At 49.8% G+C, this 20849-nt stretch overlaps 1 protein-coding gene across 2 annotated transcripts; it reads right to left on the bottom strand.

The window, feature by feature from the left end:
* Positions 1-8094: 8094 nt before the first annotated feature.
* Positions 8095-18937, bottom strand: CCDC42 (coiled-coil domain containing 42). Of its 2 annotated transcripts, XM_024565256.2 has the most exons (7): positions 18855-18937; positions 18450-18555; positions 18076-18180; positions 16396-16593; positions 12132-12353; positions 11861-12019; positions 8095-8172 (listed from the first exon to the last, which is right to left on the bottom strand). In XM_024565256.2, the coding sequence occupies exons 1-7, from the start codon at positions 18935-18937 to the stop codon at positions 8095-8097; spliced, it is 951 nt and encodes a 316-aa protein (XP_024421024.1). The 2 variants fall into 2 exon arrangements, with proteins under 2 accessions (XP_024421024.1, XP_024421025.1); XM_024565257.1 differs by lacking the exon at positions 12132-12353.
* Positions 18938-20849: the final 1912 nt, after the last annotated feature.

Genomic DNA, 20849 nt, shown 5'->3' with positions numbered 1-20849 from the left:
AAAAAAATGCAAATTAATAAATAACACTACAAGGATAACCTCTGTGTTGCACGTACTCAAAACTGTAAACCTACCTTCGCGCACCCCTGTGTATTAATTGATTTAATCCTGAAAGCAACCCAATGAGGTGCTATTATTTCCATTTTACAGGAGAGGAAACAAAGGCAGAGAGAGAATGAGAAACATGCCCAAGGTCAGTGTTCGGAGTCTGATTCCAAGTCTGTATTTAAAACTATGTTCAATTGCCTCTTAATATTTATATAAATTCATCTTTAGCATTTTAAGATCTGAATATAAGCAGGAGTTAAATAGTATATAAATCATTGAGATTAAGATTTGGGGACCTAGAAAGCCCAGCTATCCTAGAATGCTAAGCAGGCAGGAACCTAGGAAACACCTGGGGCAAAGTTCTCACCCTGGATTCTGGAGTCCCAGGCTTTCTAGGGTGTCCCGGGATCTGCCGGTCAGGAGCGAGGGAGCTCCGTGGAGCCTCACCGCACGATTCCACTGCACTTGCATCTGTTTCACACATCGTTCCTCCGCGCAAGTCCAAGTTTGCCTGCACCACTGCAGCGGCTCCAGATTGTCAGTGAAATTTGTGAAAGACTTTGGAATAGGCAAGAATATTATTGTTTCCTCTCAGTGGTGGTGTCTCCAGAGAACACTTCTAGGGTTATCCGATTCCGTAGAGGTTGGCACCTTTCTTCCCTTTTTCTTTTTCCTCTACCATTTTGTAACTCTGGAGAGACAGAAGTTAACTTATGGAGGTCATGCAAATGATTTCTGTTCGTAGAAATGCAAATGAATTCTGCACAGGGAAGATGCAATTGACTTCTGCCTGGTGGCAGAGATCACGTTTGCATCTATTAGCAAATTAAGTTCAGCATTCCTGGTCGTCTCTGTGTGTGTCTGTCCTTTGGATTCTCGTTTGATCTGGGTTTTATGTCACACCGGTACTCTTAATTGAGGAGTTCTATAAAATCTGTAAACGTGTCCATTTTATTTCTATAGCAGTCATAATTTTACTTTTAAAAACTATCCTTTAGCATGATGGACCCCGTGCATCCACTCTGGACTCACTTCTTTTTTCGCACACCACCCAATCCACTCACACAGGAAGCAGAGCCATCTTTTCCAAGGGCTAATCCGACCACGCTCCTCCCTGGCTTGCAACTGACCTGTTGTGGAGACTGCGGATAGAGCAGGTTGCACTTCCCCTGAGACAACAGCATGCCTGCAGCCCGCGCCTGACACCTTGCTTTGCAGCAAACAGTGGGACAGCCCTCTGGGAAGGCGCCCCCTGCAGGTGCAAAAGCCCACGCCGGTCTGACTAAGCCCAGATTTACCAGCAGCACTCAGAGACTGGCCTTTCTAGCCCAGGGCAGAGAAAGTTTGCAAGTTTTGCTTTGTTTTGGTTTTTCCTTTCTTCTCCCCCAAACCTCATTCCTGAGATCTTAGATTCTGTGCCAAATTGGGTTTCTAAGCCTGTCACTATAAAACAAATAAACTCCTACTCAGAGTTTAACCTCTGGAGATACACACACACACACACACACACACTTTTAAATAAAATCATCTTAGAATAAAACACAAGATCCCTGGAAAGGCCTGCCCACAAGCGCCTGGCTGATCTAGCCCTGCCTGTCTCTGTCCAGTGACATGGCCTTCTGAGCCATCCCTTCCAGACCCAGCACCTCTCCACTTTGTGTTAGGACAGCCTTACTCTCCCTCGTTCTCCTCCTCCTCATTGTCTGGCTGAAATAACACCTACTCATCCTACGAGTATGTTCCTAAATGTTACATAGTGTCCTCAGAAGGACCAGGTTGGTCCCCCAGCTCCATCCCTTTCTGTGATCTCAGCACTCCCATGCAGTGATAATTACTTAGTTATTTAACTGTTTATAACTATTGGTCTGATCTCTCTCTTTCCCAAGAGACCACAAGCCCCCCAAAATCCACAGTTCAGGTACAGAAAAGTTTCATAAAACATCAGGAACCATATCAGTTGTTTACTGATCCATCCCCTTTGCTTCTATCAGTGCTGGGCATATAGAAGGCTCTCAATACCACCATTATTTGATGATTGACAGAAGGGTTCTGCAGCCCAGGAGTGAGGGAGGAGGATGAGGAGGACGGGTGCGTGTGGAGGATGGTGCATATAGGGGCTGTGAAATGAATTATGGGTAGGACTGGCATGCTGTCTGGCCTCTAATTCATAGTCCAGCCTCCTTCCCTTGAGTCTGGGCAGCCTATGACTGGGTACTGCATTCATCAATCTAGAACCATCTTAGGTCATCATTTCATCAAATCCTAGTTTTCCTTCCAACTACTCCTTGCCAGCTGGTCTTCCTTTTCGTTACTTTGCCATTAATCTCTGAAATAGGAGCATCCCAAAAGGCAGTTCTCCCAAATAGTTTAGCAGTCCCCAAAAGGTTAAACAGTTACCAGATGGCCAGCAGTTCCACTCCTAGATACATATATGGAATGAAAATTTATGTCTGCAGAAAAACTTGTACAAGAATGCTCATAGCAGCATTATTCGTAATAGGCAAACAACAGAAACAATTCAAATGTCCATCAATGACGACTGGTTGTAAATGTGGTATATCCACACAATGGAATATCATTCGGCCATAAATAAGAATGAAGTACTAACACAGGGTGAACATGGATGAACCTTGAAAACATTATGCTATGGATGAAACTGGAGAGCATGATGCTAAGTGAAATAAGCCAGGCGGTGAGGGACAAATACCATATGATCTCACCCTTAACTGGAACATAATCAATAGATGAAAAAAGCAAACAAAATACAACCAGAGACATTGAGGTTGGGAACAGTCTAGCAGTGGCCAGGGGGGAGTGGGGTGGGGACAGTAGGAAGAGGGGATTGCAGGAACTATTATAAAGGACACATGGACAAAATCGGGGGGGATAATGGGGGTGGGAGAGGGAGGTGGGTTCAGCTGGGGAGGAGGGGAGGGAAGGGGAGAAAAGGCATACAACTGTAATTGAATAACAATAAAAATTAAAAAAAAGAAAACATTATGCTAAGTACAAGAAGCCAAACACAAAAGACAACATATTGTAAGATTCCATTCATATGCAATGTCTAGAATAGGCAAATCCAGAGAAGCAGAAAGTAGATTATTGGTTGCTTAGGACTGGGGGTTATGGAGGAAATGGTTATGAATTTTTTGGGGGAAGTGATGAAAATTTTCTCAGGTCGATTGTATTGGTGGCTGCACAACTCTGTCAACACACTACAAACCATTGAACTGTGCACTTCAAATGAGTGAATTGTGTGGTGTGTGAATTCTATGTCCATAAAGCTGCTCATTTATTTAAAAAGCACTAGTTCCTAACCTTTCTGGGTAAAGATTCTCGGGAGAATCTATTGAAAGATATGGGCTTTCTCCCACCCCATCTCCCCCAACTTCTCTCATGAAAAATCCACAGTGCAGGTACAGAAAAGTTTCATAAAACATCAGGAGATGCCCAGACTGACTCAAGTCCATTCACTGACTCCCTGGAGGGCTAGAAGCTCCAGGGAAATCCTGTCTCAATGAAGCTATCACTAGTACATGTTAGGTCAGGTGCACATTTGAAAGATATCTTTATACCCACGCCTCATCGATCACCCTCGGTACAGTTCCTCTTGCCACCCCCCTTTCCTTCCTCTTCCTTCTCAAGCTGTTTTGATGTCCATTCCTGATTAGTGTGGTAGGGCCCCCATGACCTTCACCCCCTGGCGTTACTCCCAGGGTATGTGGTGAAAAGGAGAGTATCTGGATGGACCTAACCTAATATCACAAGCCCACTAGCAGCAGAGAATTTTGTCTGCTGAGTATTGGAAGAGAAAGGTGGAGGGATTCAAAATGGGACAATGACTCCATTAGTGGCATTGAAGATGGAGGACATAGCACATGACAAGGAATGCAGGTGGCTTCTAGTAGGGGCAGAGAGTGACCCCAGCCAGCAAAGAAATGGGGACCTCGGACTCACAACTGCAAGGAACTGGATGCTGCCAACATGTGAACAGACTTGGAAGTGGATTCTTCCCTAGAATTTCCATTTACGAGCCAGGCTCAACCAACATCTTGATTTCAGCCATGCACAGAGAACCCATACTTCCAACCTACTACTCTGAGATAATAAATGGGGTTTGGTTTAAGCCAACAAGTGTGCGGTTATTTGTTCTGCAGACTGGAAAATTAATACAATCAGTTTCACATCACTGTGCAGCTGGCTTTCACTCTGTTGGATATTTCTGGATCTAGTTTGTTTCCTCACGAAGTTCCTAAAATGGTTATTTGCCCCTTCGAGGGTGGTATCACCATGCTCTGGATGCCTCCAAGCCTGGCTCTTATCACTCCCTTCTCCGTGGTCTACACTGGGAGCCTTCTCAATTTCAAAATGTTAGAAGTTTCAGAGTGAAAGCTTCAGGGACCATCGGGCCATTGCTGCGGAGGTGAGCTGAGGCGAGGCCTAGACTCGGCTGGTATCACAGCTCTCAGAGGGTTCTTATCCCCCAGGGGAAGTGGAGTTGCCTGGGGCAGGGGCCCCCTGCTATGCATACAGGACACTTATGATAGATTGTTCTGGATTGAAAGTCTTAGAGCGAAGTGACTTGCTCAGGTGCCTGAGTCAGCAACACCAAGATGGCTTGAAATGAGGAATGTTCCAGAGCCCCTCCAGCCGGCTGGAAACCTTGTGTACAAGATGTGGGCCTGCAGTCTGGGCAGCGGGCGCAAAATTGTGTGAGGGAGCAGTCTGATCCCAAAGGCCAATAGCTTATCCCATAGAAGCACGACCTGTTAGCTACTCCGGAGAGATGGAGATCACTCCGAAAAGCTTTCAACATTTTGTTCTAATCCCGTTCTCACCAGCAGCTTTGGACATCCATTGCTATTTGGGGACTGTGTTTATGGCGTGGCCCATGTGACAGACATGGAAATGTCTGTTGCCTAGCTGCTGGCAACCAGAGCTCATTCACTCCTTGAGGCCATATACCCCTCCTCCCTTTTCCTTCTTCCCTTCCTCTCCTCCTCCCTGTCAGGAAGAGCTAACAGGTTTGTGAGGGAATGGAGTGTTTTTGCATTGAGCCTAAGTGTCTGAAGGTCTTGCCTCCTTTACCCATAAAACACCCAGAGCCCTACCTCCCATCTTTGCTGATGAGAACCATTCATTTCTGGAACCAATCAGTTATTTTCTGCTTTAATGAGCCAGTGCCTTTTCTTGCTGGGAAAACTCCAGTCGGCTCTTAATTCTATCTTCCTTTTCTTGGGACGTGATGCACCTGGGGCCCAAGTCTCTCTTGACTGGGCAGCCTTGGGCTTCTCCTTCCATGGGTACAGGGCCCGGGTGGACATGCTGAGGGACTGGGGAGCAGGTGTGAGCGCCTGCCTGGACCGCTGCCACCCCCACTCCCTGTGGGAAGCCCTCTCACTCAGGCCCCTGAGAATCCCCAGCCTTCTGGATTCGCCCTGCCCTGTTCTGTGGGCTTGGGGAGGGGTTTGTGGCTTTGCGGCTTTGCTTGTCATCAAGAAACCTGCCTAGACCCACAGAATTTCTTATGCCCCAGGCCTTGGCTCCTTTGGAACCTGAAAAATGCACTAGTATCAGAGGGAGTTACACACGTTTGTAAACACGTGTGGGTTAAGATAAACTTATGCACGATCACAGGAGTTATTCGGGTGAGTCTTCCAGCAGGAAACTTGACGCCCAAGCAGGGGGGGGGGGGGAGGAGAGGAGGGAGAGGGTCTCAGGGCTGAGGAGGGGTGGGGTGGCTGTGGGGGCCTCCGCCTCCTAGACAGTGCGTTCAGTCCTTACAGGTCGGACTTCCCAAACACCACTTCACAGAAACAGTGGGGGTGTGTATACTGGGGGCTCAGGGGAACTGTCTGCCCTGCACCCTCTCTTGCATCTCAGGACATAGCCCAGGGAGCTCAAAGGCAAGGAGAAGCTATTTTAGAGGCATATCCTTCACCTACAAACCGGTTTCTGAAAGGCCCTGCCGTCTCCTTCCTGTGAGAGACTCTACCCATTCCCCTCAGCACCGCTCCTGGAACTCACCTCTGCTCATACCCCTTTCAGACAGACGTCCCTTCAACCTCCTCCCCTTTTCCTCACCTGTGGAACAGAGATAACTGATTAAAAAAATATCCTCAGGTGAGGATTTAAAAAAAAGATGAAGGGTCCTGGCTTTTGTAGGACACATATATCGGCAAGCTTGGAAGTGACAAGAACCACTGTGGGTTTCTCTCCATCCCTGGCTTGTGCGTCTGGATTGTGCCTCACTCTTGATCTCCCTGACTTTACATCCATATTTCTATCCCTACTACCTCCCCCTGAGGGCTTCAAGGTCCCGCATCAGGTGTGAAGACAACAGCTTTGTGGAGAGAGCTTAACCAGTGCCCACCACTGCCCAAGGCCAACCCCTGTAACAACGCCCTTTATCTACGCCTCTGCCTGAGACAGGCTGTTACTGACAGGTGCTATTTTACTTCACTTCACACAGTGAGATGGAAGGAGCCCAGGTCCTTGAAAGCGTTTGGTTCGCTCTGCAGCTGTGGGTCTCGAACTGAGCGTGCATCCGAATGACCAGGGGGCCAGCTGAAACCCACCTGGCTGGGCACCCCCAGGGTTTCTGGTTCTCAGGTCTGGCGTGGGGCCTGAGAATTCACATTTCTTTCTTTTCTTTTTTCGTTTTTTAGATTTTATTTATTTTTGGAGGAAAGGGAGGGAAACATTGATGTGTGAGAGAAACATCCACCTGTTGCCTCAAGCACACCCCTGAATGGGGACCTGGCCCACAGCCCAGGCATGTGCCCTGACTGGGCATTGAACCAAGAACTAATTTGGTTCACAGGTCGGCAGTCAATCCACTGAGCCACACCAGCCAGGGCAGAATTTGTATTTCTCATAAGTTCCCAGCTGTAGTTGATGTTGCTGGTGAGGAGGCTGCGTTGGGACCACTGCATTACACTGGTGTATACGAAGGTAAGGGGGTAACGCTGCTCAGGGCAGATCCCAGAACGGGAGGCTGCAGCAGCACCTGCAGCTAATGGGGACCCCTGTGGCCCCTCTGGGATCACAGGACTGGGGATCAAACAAGGCCTGATCCTCAGCCTATGGAGGGGACAGCAGTAGTGTCTCTGCCTTCTGAAAGGCAGCCTGGCTGAGGGAGCCGGGGCTCAGGGCAGGCAGAGCCCCTGGGAATCCCAGCCCTGTCACCTGTACCAGTGGCCTTGGGCAAGTGGCCTGTTGGGCAAGCCAGGGACAATGGTGCCGCACAGAATTTTCACTGGGATGATGAACATTAAATGTATGCTTGATAAATGCTGCTTCGTTTGTCCATCTGCAGCCTGGCTTTTGCCACTGAGGATTGAGGAACATGCAATTGAGCTTTTGAGCCTAACGGTAAGACTTCACATTGACCTGTTCTCAGTTTAGTTTTGCTGCTTTGAAGCCATCAGCCCAGCCTGCTCAGATGCTGTCGTGGCAGCCTGCCTGCTGTCCCTGCGGTGGCTGTGCCATGCTGTGGTTTCGGGGTTCACAGAGGAAGGGAGAGCAGGGCTTGCTCCTGAGGTCAGGCAAAGGTGGAACTCCGATTTGGTAAGCTGCCTTCATAGTTTTTAGTGAGCCTTTGCACCCCAAACAGAAATACCAACTTAAAAATATTTTTTGAAATGGTAGAGGAAAAAAATGGTCCCATGTACTTATCCTAAGGTCTTCTGCCCGTGTGAATACTTACTGTGTGCGGGTCCAAAGCCTAGGAGACACTACATCTCAGATTTGATTTCTAGACCGTGGGCAGCCTAAGTGACCAGCTTCAAGAGGGGGTGCTTTGGGGTGTCCTTTCCTCAATGGACCCTCTTCCCCGTGAATAAATAATCAACAAAGAACTTATGAACAAAGTTCTTATACAATTTAATGTTTTAAGGGGTGGGATGGACTGAGGCCCAAGGGGAAGTACAGCAGGGTGTCTGCCAGCAAAAAAGTCACGGGGGGCCCAGAGAGCTCGCCCGCAGTGGCTGGGCTGCAGGCTCACCAGGAACTTATTTTCTCTCTGTCTCTGTTTATGGCTGCTCCTTACACCCGGATCTGCTGTTGCTCCTTCTTCCTCACCTCTATCCAGATGTCTGACAGGTCCTGGATAAACTGTTGGATCTAACAAGGGAGGGGGACCAGAGTTAACCCTACCCAGTGACAGGCCATCCCATCCAAACACAAAGCATGTCCAGGCATCACCTGTAAGGAGTCACCGTTTTCCTGTGACTGACTTCTTGAAGCCACTTCCCTTCATCTGACAATCATTCTAGTGGAGATGGAGGATCGGGCTTCGTAGACTAAATGCAATAAATACCAATGGAGATAGAAGTCCTAGAAGCAGACACAGCGATAGGAAGAAGTACGGGCTGACCGTCTATGGAGGAGAGATGGAGGGCCCTGAGCAGACTGGGTCCAGCCGGTGTGGGGGCAGATGGCTCTCCACAGTTTAATAACCCTTGAAGTGGTTGTTTCCGTGAAACCCAGAACTGAGGCTCATTAGGCTAATCTTGAGGCATCTAGGAAGTTTAAATACCATTCACTAGCTTCCGTTTTAAAGAACACGAAATCAGCAAGGCAGCAGAAAGGGTGCTGCCTTACAAGTCAGAAGACGTGGGGTCCTGAGGCCGCCCTGGGGAAATTATTCATCTGTCTGGGACTCAGTTTCTTCGTCTTTAGAAAGGGGAGAGGGAGGAAAGGCTGGTCTAGATAACCTCAGAGATCTCAGTCCTATAATTTCTCCTTTTCAAGAATGCTCCCAGAGATGGGACTACACAGACTGCCCCAAACCCTCACCAACTCTGTCAGTAGCTAAGACTGGTGCTACTGCCGATATAATTCTTATTTTGCAAAAGAGGAAACAAAGAGTCAATGAGTTAAAGTAGCTTTTCCAAGGCTACAGAGAAGACAAGTTCAGCATTTCCCAAACCACGTTCTTACAATGAGTAATCACATACCTCCAAAAAAGATTCAGTGGTCAAGTTTCAGAAATGGTAAACATAAATTATGTTGAATCTGCTTAGAGAGTCTCAGGACAGAGCCGTAGCAAAGACTCTTCGAAGTCCCAGATTTAAAAACCATCTAACTTGTTTAACTTCAGAGTTTTCTAAAGTTATTAGTCCATAGAGTCCTTTTATTCTCCCACAGAAACTTACTAACATCTGGGGATTCTAGGAATTTGCAAGCCCAGGTTGAAAACTGCTGCTCCGGACAGTGTGGGCTTTATTCAGGGATAATGCCGGACCTTCCACGACACGGCACACTGAATTCGAGTCGTCTTGGCCTTCTGCAGACTCACTTTTCCTAAGGTGTCTGGGATGTTATGATCCCAGTCGTAGATAAGTGACGTCCGAAGCCCATGCCTGGATCTGTGCAGGGATTTGTTGACAGCTTTGTTCACCGAGGGTCTCTGAAGCCTCCTTGAGAAATTTCAGTTAAAATGCTGGAAAAGGTTTGCTTTCTCTGAGGAAAATCTTATATTTTCTTAATTTGGTACCGAACTGTGTGTTCCTTTTCCCTCTGCTTACCAGGAAGCTCAGAGCCAACTACTGCCCTTTATAATACAAGACACCGCAGTCTTTGTTTCTCTCTCTTGCCTTGACCTCAGATTTTAACTCACATTTTTCCTGGTCCTTGTCTTTAATGTTTCAGGCTACTTGACCATGCGTATTTCTCTGAGTAGGCTCACATCCTATGGGAGTATGTTTATTGATTGTAGAGAGAGACAAACATCGATGTGAGAGAGAAACATTGATTGGTTGCTTCCTTCCTGTACATGTCCCAGCTGGGAATTGAACATGCAGCCATTTGGGTGTAAGGGTCGATGCTCCAACCAGCAGAGCCCCCCGGCCAGGGCTGAAGAGGATATTTTAAAATAACATTGGGGCTACAGTAAATATTCCTATAGAGGCAAATCAAGGTTAAAAGGCAGTCAGAAAGCCCCGCATTTGGAGTGGATGAAGCTGTGATTGATCTACGCGGGGAATGCTCAGGCAGGGCCAAGGAGCTAGGCTGCACCCCCTCCTGCCCCACTTTTCTTTACACAGCTAAAGGAAAGGGGCCTGAGGACCTCCGGGGGTCCCTGAGACCCCGCTGCTGGGGAGAGGGGCTGCAAGGCCAGAGCTCTTTTTACAGTCTAAGATCTTGTTTGCCTCTTATTCTCTCACTAGTGTACAAAGGCTTTCGCTGGGGTAGAAAGTTTTGATGACGTGGGCTGTCACAACAGAGGGAATGCAAAGTGGCTGTGAGAGCCCACCTGGCCTCTGCGGAGCCAGGCCTTAAGGGAATTCAGGAAAGTGTCAAATAATGCCACTCATCCCCACAAAAGATATTTTTTGAAAATGCATTTTTCATTAAAAATGCTATTTATGTTCATTTGCTTCTTGTCATTTTAAAATGAATAGATTATGTATTTAACAAAAATGTTTATTGATTTGAGAGAGAGAGGAAAGGAGAGAGACAAACATTGATGGGTTGCCTCCCATTAGTTCCCTGAATGGGGACTGAACCAGCAACCTAGGTATGTGCCCTGACTGGGAATCGAACCTCCAACCTTTTGGTGTATGAGACAATGCTCCAACCAACTGAGCCACACTGACCAGGACATGAGTTAAATATTTTTAATTTTTCTGTTTGAGTTTTAATATGGTAAACATCAATACCCAATATAAACAGAAGCTCTTAGAGGATCTTCAATAAATTTTAAGAGTATAAAGGTATCCTGATACCAAAAAGTTTGAGAATTGCTGCTTCAGAACAAACTTTGTTACAAACTCCCTTTACAGTCTTTGGACTGTCAATAATTCTGCCCTAACATGCCTTAAGAAGCAGGCAGATTTTTTGCTTTAGGGAAGGAACCCTTCCCGGCCGGTCCGCGGGAGCAATCCTCTGTATTTCACGAGCTTCGCTTTGCTGCTGCTGCTGTTGCTGTGGGGCAGGGGGAATGCCTCTCAGGGGACTGCTGTCTTTGGCTTGTGCTGGGCCGTCACTCCCCACGTGCTCTCAAGCGCCTGCTATGCAGCAGGTGTTGCTCTAGACGCTGGGGATTCAGCAGGGAACGAAACAAAGATCCCAGTTTTCGGGAGTTTACTTTCTACTATCTCACAGCGGAGCTGAAGACTTTATTCCTTTGCTAAAGGAATAAATAAGTCACGTTTCTCTGCGTGTCGCAAGGAGCTCGGCTAACGCATCTGCTGCTGCGGAGGCTCCCAAATGACGGGATGTGTTTAGCTTTGGTCGGAAGTGAGATGATTTTAGGCGGCACGTGGACATGGCATCAAAGAGCTTTGGATCATACAGTGAAAAAGTTATTTCCTTTCAATTACTTCAAAGAGAAAAATCTCGGATCGGTATTAACAGGACTCCACAGTTCCCTAAACTTGCTGACTTACTCCCCCCTCCCTCACCAATGTTCTCTTTTCCCAAAGAGTGGGAAAGGCGTACGCCCTCCAGAACTCATTAGATCTAAAAAGACTGTTTTGCACCATGAATTCGATAGTGGGTCCCTGCTACTGTCCATGTAGATTGGGTCCAACAGGGTCTTGGCCCTAATGCAGTGGTTCTCAGAATGCGGAACCCAGACCAGCACCATCACCACAGCCTGGGACTTGTTGAAAATGGAAACTCATGGGCTCTCACTGCAGACCTGCTGAGTCAGAGACTCCGGGTGGGGCCCAGCAATACTTCCCAGACCCTAGGTGATGCCGATCCCGTTAACATTTGAGAACCATGGCTGTAGCCGGTTCATTTCCCTACTCAACCAATCAAGAAGCCTTGTGGTTCAGTAAACACAGCCCCCCAGGCACCTTACCATGTCCAGCTGTTTGTGCGTGTCCTCCAGGGATACATAAGATGCCTCCTTCAGCTGCTTGCTCACGATCTGGAAGAGGTTCAGTGTTGCCATCTTAATGGTGCCAAGCAAGAGGGTCTTCTTGGCTGCGGTGTTCTGGATGTGTGCCCAGCGAGATTCCTGGGGAGAGGATGAGGGAGGGACATGAGCGCAACAAATGTGTGTGTGTGTGTCCATCCCGCACTCATTCACCCAGTAAGCCCAGAAGCCCCCTGACCAGACGGCTGCTCACCCAGATGATGACATCGCTGCGGGCTCGGTCGAAGCGCATCTGCAGGCGCGCCAGCTCGTTGTTGTGTTGCAGGATTTCGTCGTCCTTCTCCTCCATGTAGCGCGCCAACCGCGCCTTGGCACGCTCGATCTTCTCCTGGCCCTCCTGTGCCGACTGCATGAGGTCGTCGTGCATGCTCACCAGCGTCTTGTAGCGCGCCATCACCTCGTGGATCTCTTCGAACTGTGGTGAGGGGCTCAGCTCACTGCACTGCAGCCCCAGGGGCCTGAGGCAGCTGCCCCTGCTACCAGTCAACTTCCGGTCTAGGTTCGTTGGCCAGGCAGAGATGCCCTAGGCCAAGGTCAAGGGACAGAGGCTCTGATGACGTTACAGTCCCACTGCTTGCTCCTCTTGGGTTGTTATGGGCCATGGGTCATGTGTTGGAGACACGTGCAATTGGACCAGGAGTTCTCAATCTCGACTGCATGTTGGAGTCATGGGAGGAGCTTTAAAAAGGACACCTGGCAGGCTCCACCCCCAGAGAGCTGGATGGATAAACAGGTCTAAAGTGGTCCCTGGCATCTGCATTTTGCAACACCTCTCCCCCCACAGGTAATTCTAGAGTTGAGAACAGCAGGAGAGAACAGCCCAGGTAAAGATGATGGGCTGTGTGTGGCATGTTCAGGAAGCTCAAGAAAGCTTAGTGTGGAAGGCCTGAGCTCAAGGTGAGGAGGGCGAGTTCTACCTGGAGAAGTAATATAAAAGTGCCCAGTAAACCCTGCGAAGGAGTGTGGACATCATCCACTGAAGGGTTTTGAAAAGCAGAGAGGGAACTTCACGTCTATATGTTTGAAAGCTCACTCAGCACATAATGCAACGGCATGCAAGTAGAAATGAATGGACCGCATCAGCGCTACCGCGAGCACTTCTCCACAGCTTAATGCTGATGGCAACGGGACTTAGGTGCCAACTTGAAGAGGCTCCCACTGTCCAAAGATGGGGCACTTCGAACATCAGTAAGAGTAAGTACAGAAGATTAAAACATCAAACATGTTAAAAATCCATGAGTTCAGAATGAGTATGACAACATTACAGGTCAATTTTGGAGGACGCTGGAGAACCAACTCATTCTGAAAATGGCAATGAAGAATCAAACATTTAATTAGCTTCTTCTTTAAGACCCACGTAGTGACCAAATAGTGGATGAGGGAAGAATCTCTTTATGTAGTCCTTTTTTATGTGGTAGTATCCTCATTGTGTGAAGGAGGGATGATTGAATATTTCCAGCACACTAGAGGGGTTTTCTATACCCTATTAGCAAGGAAATCCGGATTCTGACTTCTATCACCAAGATTCATTTTACCTGTTTATAGAGTCATACAGTATATCCTCATTTATGTTTGGCTTATTTTTATCAGCATAATAATGTCTGTGCTTTGACAAACATATCAACCAAATGCAGTGTGGGACCTTGCTTGGACCCTGATTAGAACAAACCAACAGTCCAAAAAGCATTTGTGCAATAATGGGGGAATTTTTAACATCAACTGGATGTTTAACATAAAGGACTTACTATCAAATTTTTAGTAGGTGTGACCATGTATTGCAACTATTTTAAAAAGGAGCTCTTCTCTTTAAGAGTTACATACTGAAAAACTGAGGGATGCAAAAATATCACTTGCTTCAAAATGGCAGATGTGGGAGGTTTGGGGGACTTGACTATGATTTGATAATTGTTGGAATTAGGTGATGAGTAATGGGCATTCAATAGACTGTTCTCTCTATTTTTGCATATGTTTAAAACTTTCCATAATAAAAAGGTTTTAAAAAATATTGATCAGGAAAAGTAAGTCACAAAGGACATGTACAACACTATTCATAGTTCATCGATATGTAATATGCTGCCAAAGCATGTGAATGAGAACTTAGAAAATCAGCAATCTGATTACCTGTGAGGAGAGGGGAAGAATAGGTTTGGAGGGGGGGCCCACAGGGGGTTTCAATTACCTGCAGTGTTTTATTAAAGAACAAAGAATCGAGGGCAAATATTAAGATTTGACAAAGCTGTGGTAAGTACTTGGGTGCTATTATCTATTTGTCTATATTTTTCAGTATGCTTAAAATATTTTGAAAGAAATAAAGAAAGAAGGAAAGAGAGAAAGCGACAGAGGTGGGGGGGGGGTCACGCTGGCTGTAGAATACTGGACAGGCTGGTGGCCAGGAATAACTCGAAGCTGAACACCAGATGAGGTACACTGGTGGTCTGGATGAGGAAGGGGCAGGGACTGGATTCCAGGAATACTTAGTAGGCGAACAGACCAGATCCACTGATTGATGGCTCCCGGGGATGAGGGAGGAGGAGGAGTCAAGGAGGAGGCTCAAGTTCTGGTGAGGCTGTGGGTGGGAGGCTGTGGGTGGGTGGCCATGCCATTCACCAGCACCGGACGCACCAGCAGCAGGCTGGCCTGGGGATTGCAGGAAGCAGAGGAGATGAACTGTGGACTCCATAAATTAGATGCATGAGCTCAGGAGGGAGATACAGGACCTCGAGATACAGGCCAGTCTCCTCAGTTCTAAGACGTACATTTTACCAGCTCTGAATTGTGTCATTTTCTTATCATTTATCTGTGTCATTTTCTTATCATATAAGTCTTCTCTCACTCTCCCCACCAAAAGACCCCACCCCAATTATTAAATGAATAATTTATCAGGTTTCTTAGAACGGAGGAAATAACACGGATTTGGGACTCAGGCATACACCAATTAGGTTAGCAGTTCGATATAGAAATTGCTGAGACTTTACAAAGCTGTGCATCCTTTGTCTCCCCGCAGCCCCCACAGGACATTGCTCCACAGCCCAGAGGGCATGCCTCGTGCCTCACTCTGCCCTGGTAAGGGGTCCTACCTGCCGCTGTCATATGGGGGCACAGGAGAAGCAGTGTGGACAGCCACTGCCACTGGTGGCATCCACAGGAGGCCCAGGGAATTGATCGGGGAGAAAAGTGGAGCGTCTGGAGCGGAATTGATTGGGGAGAAAAGTGGAGCGTCTGGAGCAAAGATCTGAGGAACATTTAAGGAAGGAGCTAGGAAGAGGATCCCCCGAGGAGCCTGAGGAAGAAAGTAGGAGATGGGGGGAGGGGGTCCCAGAAGAAAGGGCAAAGATATCTATAAAGGAGGAATGTCAAGAGTCAAATACACTTGACCCCTGAACAATGCAGGGGTTGGGGTGCTGACCTCCTGTGCAGTGGAAAATCCACATGTGACTTTTGACCCCCCCTTAAAACTTAACTACTGATAGCCTACTGTTGATTGGAAACCTGACTGATAACATAAATGGTTGATGAACACATATTTTCTATGCTAGAGGTATCATATACCATATTCTTACAGTAAAGTAAGCTAGAGAGAAGGAAATGTTATTAAGACAAGCACAAGGAAAAGAACGCACATTTACAGTACTATACTGTACTTATCAATACTGCAAGTTTATGTCATCAGTTTTAGGCTATATGGTTTGTCTGCCAGTTTTTTCTCATTGTCTACTGAAAAGAATCACGTGTAAGTGGAGCTGCCTAGTTCAAACCTGTGTTGTTCAAGGGTCAGCTGGAGTGCAGGGTGCATGGGTGGGAAGACTGGAAGATCCCGAAGCTCTGGCAACGTGTCAACTTTAGGAAGAGCAGTTGTGGGTGGAGCCCACAGAGAAGTGGTTAGAAGCAAGGGCTCAGGCTGGGAGACCCTAAGCAGTTTACCTAACCCCTCTTAGCCTCCACTTCCTCCCCCGCAATGGTGCTCCAGTGGATGACATTCCTGTGGGGGCTAATGAGCAGACTGAATGAGTCACTCATGTGCAGCACCTTGCCCAGGGCCCAGCATGTACTAAGTTCTCAAGCTCCGTACTAGGTTGGGTGTTTTCCAGTTTCTCTCCCTTCCTCTCCCTATTTACTCTCAAGTAAACAAAACCCCAGGGAGGAGAGGAAGCAGAGACAGAAGTAGGCCACAACCAGAGGCAGGCAAAGCTTATCCTTCATGCAGCAAAAAGAAACCTCGTTCCCCCAACACACACCACACACCATCCACGGAGAGACATTTACACAGCTATCACTCACAGACAGCACCCGGTCTCTAACCCTTACCACGGGCCTTTTCCAGCTGCCCTCCAGGGCTGGATGCACGTTCTCAGAGTAGGGTGACCATCCACGCAGAGGGTCCCCAAGCCCCCTATAGCCCCAGATTCTGGGAAAGGGGAGATGGGGCTGGGGAAGGCAGACGCCCTGCCCCTACTCACCTCTGAGTTCTCCACCACCTTCTCCAGGTACTTGTTGAAGATGGAGTAGTCCTGCAGCTTGCTGCTCAGCTGCTGGTGCTGTAGCCGCAGGGCGGCCATCTCCTGCTTGGCCTTGGCCAGCTCGCGCATGCGCTGCCTCTTGAGTTCTCTCTCCTTGGTGGCTTTCTTCAGGGCGCGGATCCGTTTTTGGTCATTCTCCTGGGGCCAGGGAGGTGGTGTCTGTCAGGCACTTGCTCCACCCTCCCTGTGGGCCCACACGGGGCCTCTGTTAGCTGAGCTCAGGCCACCCTGAGGATGGGCAGGCACCATCCATGTGGGCCAGAGGGCCCGAGGCCTGAATTTTCTGCTGATTTGGTCCTGGGTGCCTCAGTTTCTTCAACTGTAGAAATGAGAGGCAGTAGCCCCTCTCTTCCTTCCAAAAGCTGGGGCAACAGTGCTCAAGCCACGGGGAGATGAGATAGGAGAGGGGCCTACTCCCAAGGGTCTGGGAGCAAGGCCATTCCAGAGAGCATGTAGCCAGCGGCTCAGACTAGCCACAGGCTCAGGCAGGAGGAGATGACGCAGGCAATCCGATGCCCAGAAAAACACATGGGGCTCAGCTACTGCAGTTAGGCTGACCCCCCTTCTTCCCTCTACAAAGCCCTCCCCCAAGTTTAGAGGGTGAACCCAACCCTCACAATGTACTTGTGTGGCTCCTTTCCCTCTCCAGGGGCTCCTGTGGTTCTCCACCAATGGGCATGTGTGGTGGAGGTATTTGGAAGCTTCTGGAGAAGGCACACAGAACTTTGCACTGTGCCCCAGAAGCCCAGGAGAAAACTGAAGGTCCCTAAACCAGTGGTTTTCAAGTCCAACCATGTATTGCACTCCCCTGAGGAACTTTTAAAAATGTTTCCTGAGCCCGACCTCAGGCCTGCTGAAAGCAAGGAGAGGAGTCCCGGGGTCCGCATCTGTAACAAGCTCTCCAGGATTCTGATGCCGCAGGTCTCTAGGGGCCACTTGGAGAACTCCTCACCCCCCAATTTCCCATTGCCCCAACCACTCCACTAGCTTTTTCTCTGGTCAGTAAGAACTGGACCTCTGGACAATATGTCTGGTTCATCAGCTTCTTTTCCCACCTGGGTTAGGCACAGAGCCAGACAGCAGATGCTTAGGAGCAGGACTCCCCTGTAGCAGAGGCCAGTGATTACTCCCTGGAGCTGGGCCAGGCCCTTCTTTCTTGGAGAAATCTGGGTCTAAAAATAGTTAAATCACTCCTCAAAGGACCAGATGAGAGGAGTTGCCTCAGAATGGACTCTAGTACCTGGTCCTTCATCCACCCCCTCCGAGGACCCTCAGTCCTAGGAGGGAACGGTGGGGTGAGTTGGGACTAAAACCCTGTCTGATTCATCTTTGTATCTCCAAGTGCCTAGCCCTGACCATACTTCATTCATTCATTCACTCATTCATTCATTCCATAAATTGTGTGTTTCACGTATGGGCAAGGAAATAAACGGATATCTAGAAGGAGCAGAGACTGACAGGTAAACAAGAAATTACACACAGCAATAAGTGGAGGCACAAAGGGAGAAGCCCCGGGCATTGCTGAACACTGAAGAGACATCTTATCCAGCGTGAGGAGTCAGCAAAAGCCAGGAGGAGGAGGAGGAGGAAGAGGAAGAGGAGAATGAGGGAGAGGGGTACCTGGATGAACTGTTCGAACTTCTGCATGTGGGCCTTCAGCTGGGCCTCCTTGATGCCCAGTTCCTCCCAGCGCAGGCTCAGAGTTTCCATTCTGTGCTGAAATGCCTTGGGGTGGGAGGAGCAGAGAGGTCAGGAGGACCTTTGACATGGGTACCAAGGAAGGCCCCAGCATCCCCAGGTCTCCCACGTTCCACCTGTGCCTGGGTCAGAGCAGAGCATCCCGGGACCCTGGTTCCCCGAAGACTCATATTGGTCCTGTCTCTACAGAGGGAACACAGAGCCACCACCTGGGACTCCTGGCACTAGACACCACCACCCACAAAATGAAGGGCTGTCCCTGAGGCCTCCTCTGCACCCCACCGCCAGTCCCCCACCTCCTTCTTCTGCAACATGGCCTGGTGCATGATCTTGGCCTCCTTCTTCTTCTCCAGTAGCTGGATAGATGGGGACTCTGACTGCTCCTCAATATGGGGAAACTTCCTGTCCAAGACATGAGTAAGAGGGGCCTGGGAGTAACCCATGGAGACAGAAAGCCGTGGGGGAGGGAAGGCAGCCCTGCCCCCATCTGAGTGAAAGGAACGGTCTAATCAGAGGGACAGAGAGCTGTGTTGACATCTGTGGAGCAGGTGAAGCAGATGACAAGGGGTGGGGATCCGGGTGATGGGGGTGGATGATTTGGGACACTGGGTTACAGGAGTAGGAGGGGTTGGAAGTGGGGCATGGGCAGGTGTAAGAGGTCCCGGGCACAGAGAGGGTGGCCCAGACCCTGAGACACTCACTGAAGCAGTTGCAGCAGCCGCTCCCCATACTGTAGCCGGAAGTACTCGGCCAGGTCTTCCTCCTCCATGATGCCTAGACTCATGGTGGCGGTGATCGAATGACCCAGGCAGCTGAAGCTTCACGGTAAAACAGTGGGTGGTGGAGCCACAGGTGGCCCAGGAGTGCTTGGGCTCCTGCTTCTCCTTTCTGCCTGCTTTTCCGGGTCCACTGAGGGTGGGTGTCTGAGAGACTCCTGGGAAGGCGGCTGGAGCCTGACACAAGCAGCCATCAGAGAGCTGGTTACCTAGCAACAGGTCGCCTGGTTCTGTAGCCCACAGGAGGAACTCAGGCTTTGCCCTCTGACCCCTGTCCCCGCTGACCCCACTCTGCTCCTGCATTTACCACTCAGGACTTTGGGGAGAAGTTAGGCCTGATTAGATGCTGGCATCCAGGGCTGGGATGCAGGGTCTAGGTGTCCGGGCCGGGCCAAGATCCGAGGTGTCGGGAGAGGGGTGTCCTTGTGAGGGAGCCGTGTCCCTGGGCCTCCCTCCCGGGGTCAGCTTTCGTGAGGGTGAGGGTGGCGGCTGTACCTGCAACAGGTGCCTGAGAAGACAAGGAGGGAAGGAAAGGAGGTGCTTCGCTGAGGCAGGGCTGGGGGTGCACAGAGAAGCTTGGGGCCTGTGGAGGATGGGATGAGAACCGCGTGGTGGGTGAGGGAGGCGTAGGGGTGTGTGTGGAGAGGGGATGGGCAAAAGGCCTGGGGACTGAAGAGGCATTCCTGGGACTGTGGAGGAGGACCCCTCGGAGGGTAACACACAACCTTCCGAGGTTGGCAGACTTTTAAAACAGGAAGGGATGCCAAACTATGGTACCATAAAGGTCACGTGTTTTACGTGTTCACTTCAGGATGGCTGGCTGCCTGCCTCGATCCCGCCGGGGTGTTGTGCACACGCTCGTTAGGCCTGAGGTTCAGCACCTCAATTTGAGACCCTGTGTGCGAGGCAGGCGCCCCCGGAGGTAATGGCAGGCTCCCCGTCTCCGCTGCGCGCTCTGCCCACCGCCCCACGCCCACCGCGCTTTGCTGCGCTCGGAGTCTGGAAGCCGGCACCGTGGGGGGTGCCCCGCACCGCCGGCGTCCGGGATCGAGAGCCCACCCCCGCGACATGGCCGGTCCTCCGACGCCCCCTGCTGGCCGCCCGCCCCGCCCTACATCCTGACTTGGGGGAGCGTGAGACCCGTCCGCTTGCCGCCCGTCCCCCCCTCCCGCCCCCATTCACACCCCCCAGCCTTTCCTCCAGTCCCGCAGGCTCAGCAGAGCAGCACTATAGCTCCCACCCCACCCAGAGCGCACCCACGCACGCACCCCCTCACCATGCCCGCCCCACCCTAAGCCCTTCAACCAGAGATGGTCCTCCACCCCCAGGATGACAAGAAAGCCAGTAAAGATGGTAAGCTCCTCAAAGGGGTATGTTTCTCTCCTTGTTGATCCCCAGAGCCTGGCACAATCAACCTGAGCTTTCCCTCCTTTTTTGCTTGGGGGCACCTGTGTAATGCCAGGAGGCGGCTCTCGTTTCTGAACCACCAGTTTTCCCTGGTGTTACATACCGAAATCACGTCCTTGGTTGCATCTACGGATCAGGTGGTCCAGGGCCAGGTTGGAGTATGCGAGTGAGACATCCTCTTCTGCCTGTGTACCCCCGACTCCGGGAGGTCCTTCTGTGCTTTGCAGAATCTTCATCCCCACACCCACCACCATCCCTCTTTGGGGTCTCCCTGCCTTTCTGGGGGCCACCCAGCAAGGTCAGGGCTGAGATCCACTGAAGTCTTGCTCTCCCCAGCTCTCCTCCTCCTCCTTCTCTGAGGGAACCCTGCTTTCTCCCCTCCTCCTTTTCTTAAAACATTAAAAAAATTCTCACCAGAAGATATGTTTATTGATTTTAGAGAGGAATGGAGAGAGAGAGACAGACAGACAGACAGACAGGCATCGATGTGAGGAATATCCATCTGTTGCTTTC

The sequence above is a fragment of the Desmodus rotundus genome, chromosome 9 (genome assembly GCF_022682495.2).
Source record: "Desmodus rotundus isolate HL8 chromosome 9, HLdesRot8A.1, whole genome shotgun sequence".
Lineage (NCBI taxonomy): Eukaryota > Metazoa > Chordata > Mammalia > Chiroptera > Phyllostomidae > Desmodus > Desmodus rotundus.
Note: the sequence above shows the minus strand (reverse complement) of the source record. Positions and strands in the feature narration are given on the sequence as shown.

Excerpts from the sequence above, each read along its gene's own strand:
- CCDC42 (XM_024565256.2), bottom strand. The coding sequence starts at position 18,937 with ATGAGTCTAGGCATCATGGAGGAGGAAGACCTGGCCGAGTACTTCCGG. Across the intron at positions 18,181-18,449 it reads CCATGTTGCAGAAGAAGGAG|GCATTTCAGCACAGAATGGA; the intron begins GTGGGGGACTGG and ends TCCCACCCCAAG. Across the intron at positions 16,594-18,075 it reads AGTTCGAACAGTTCATCCAG|GAGAATGACCAAAAACGGAT; the intron begins GTACCCCTCTCC and ends CCCTGGCCCCAG.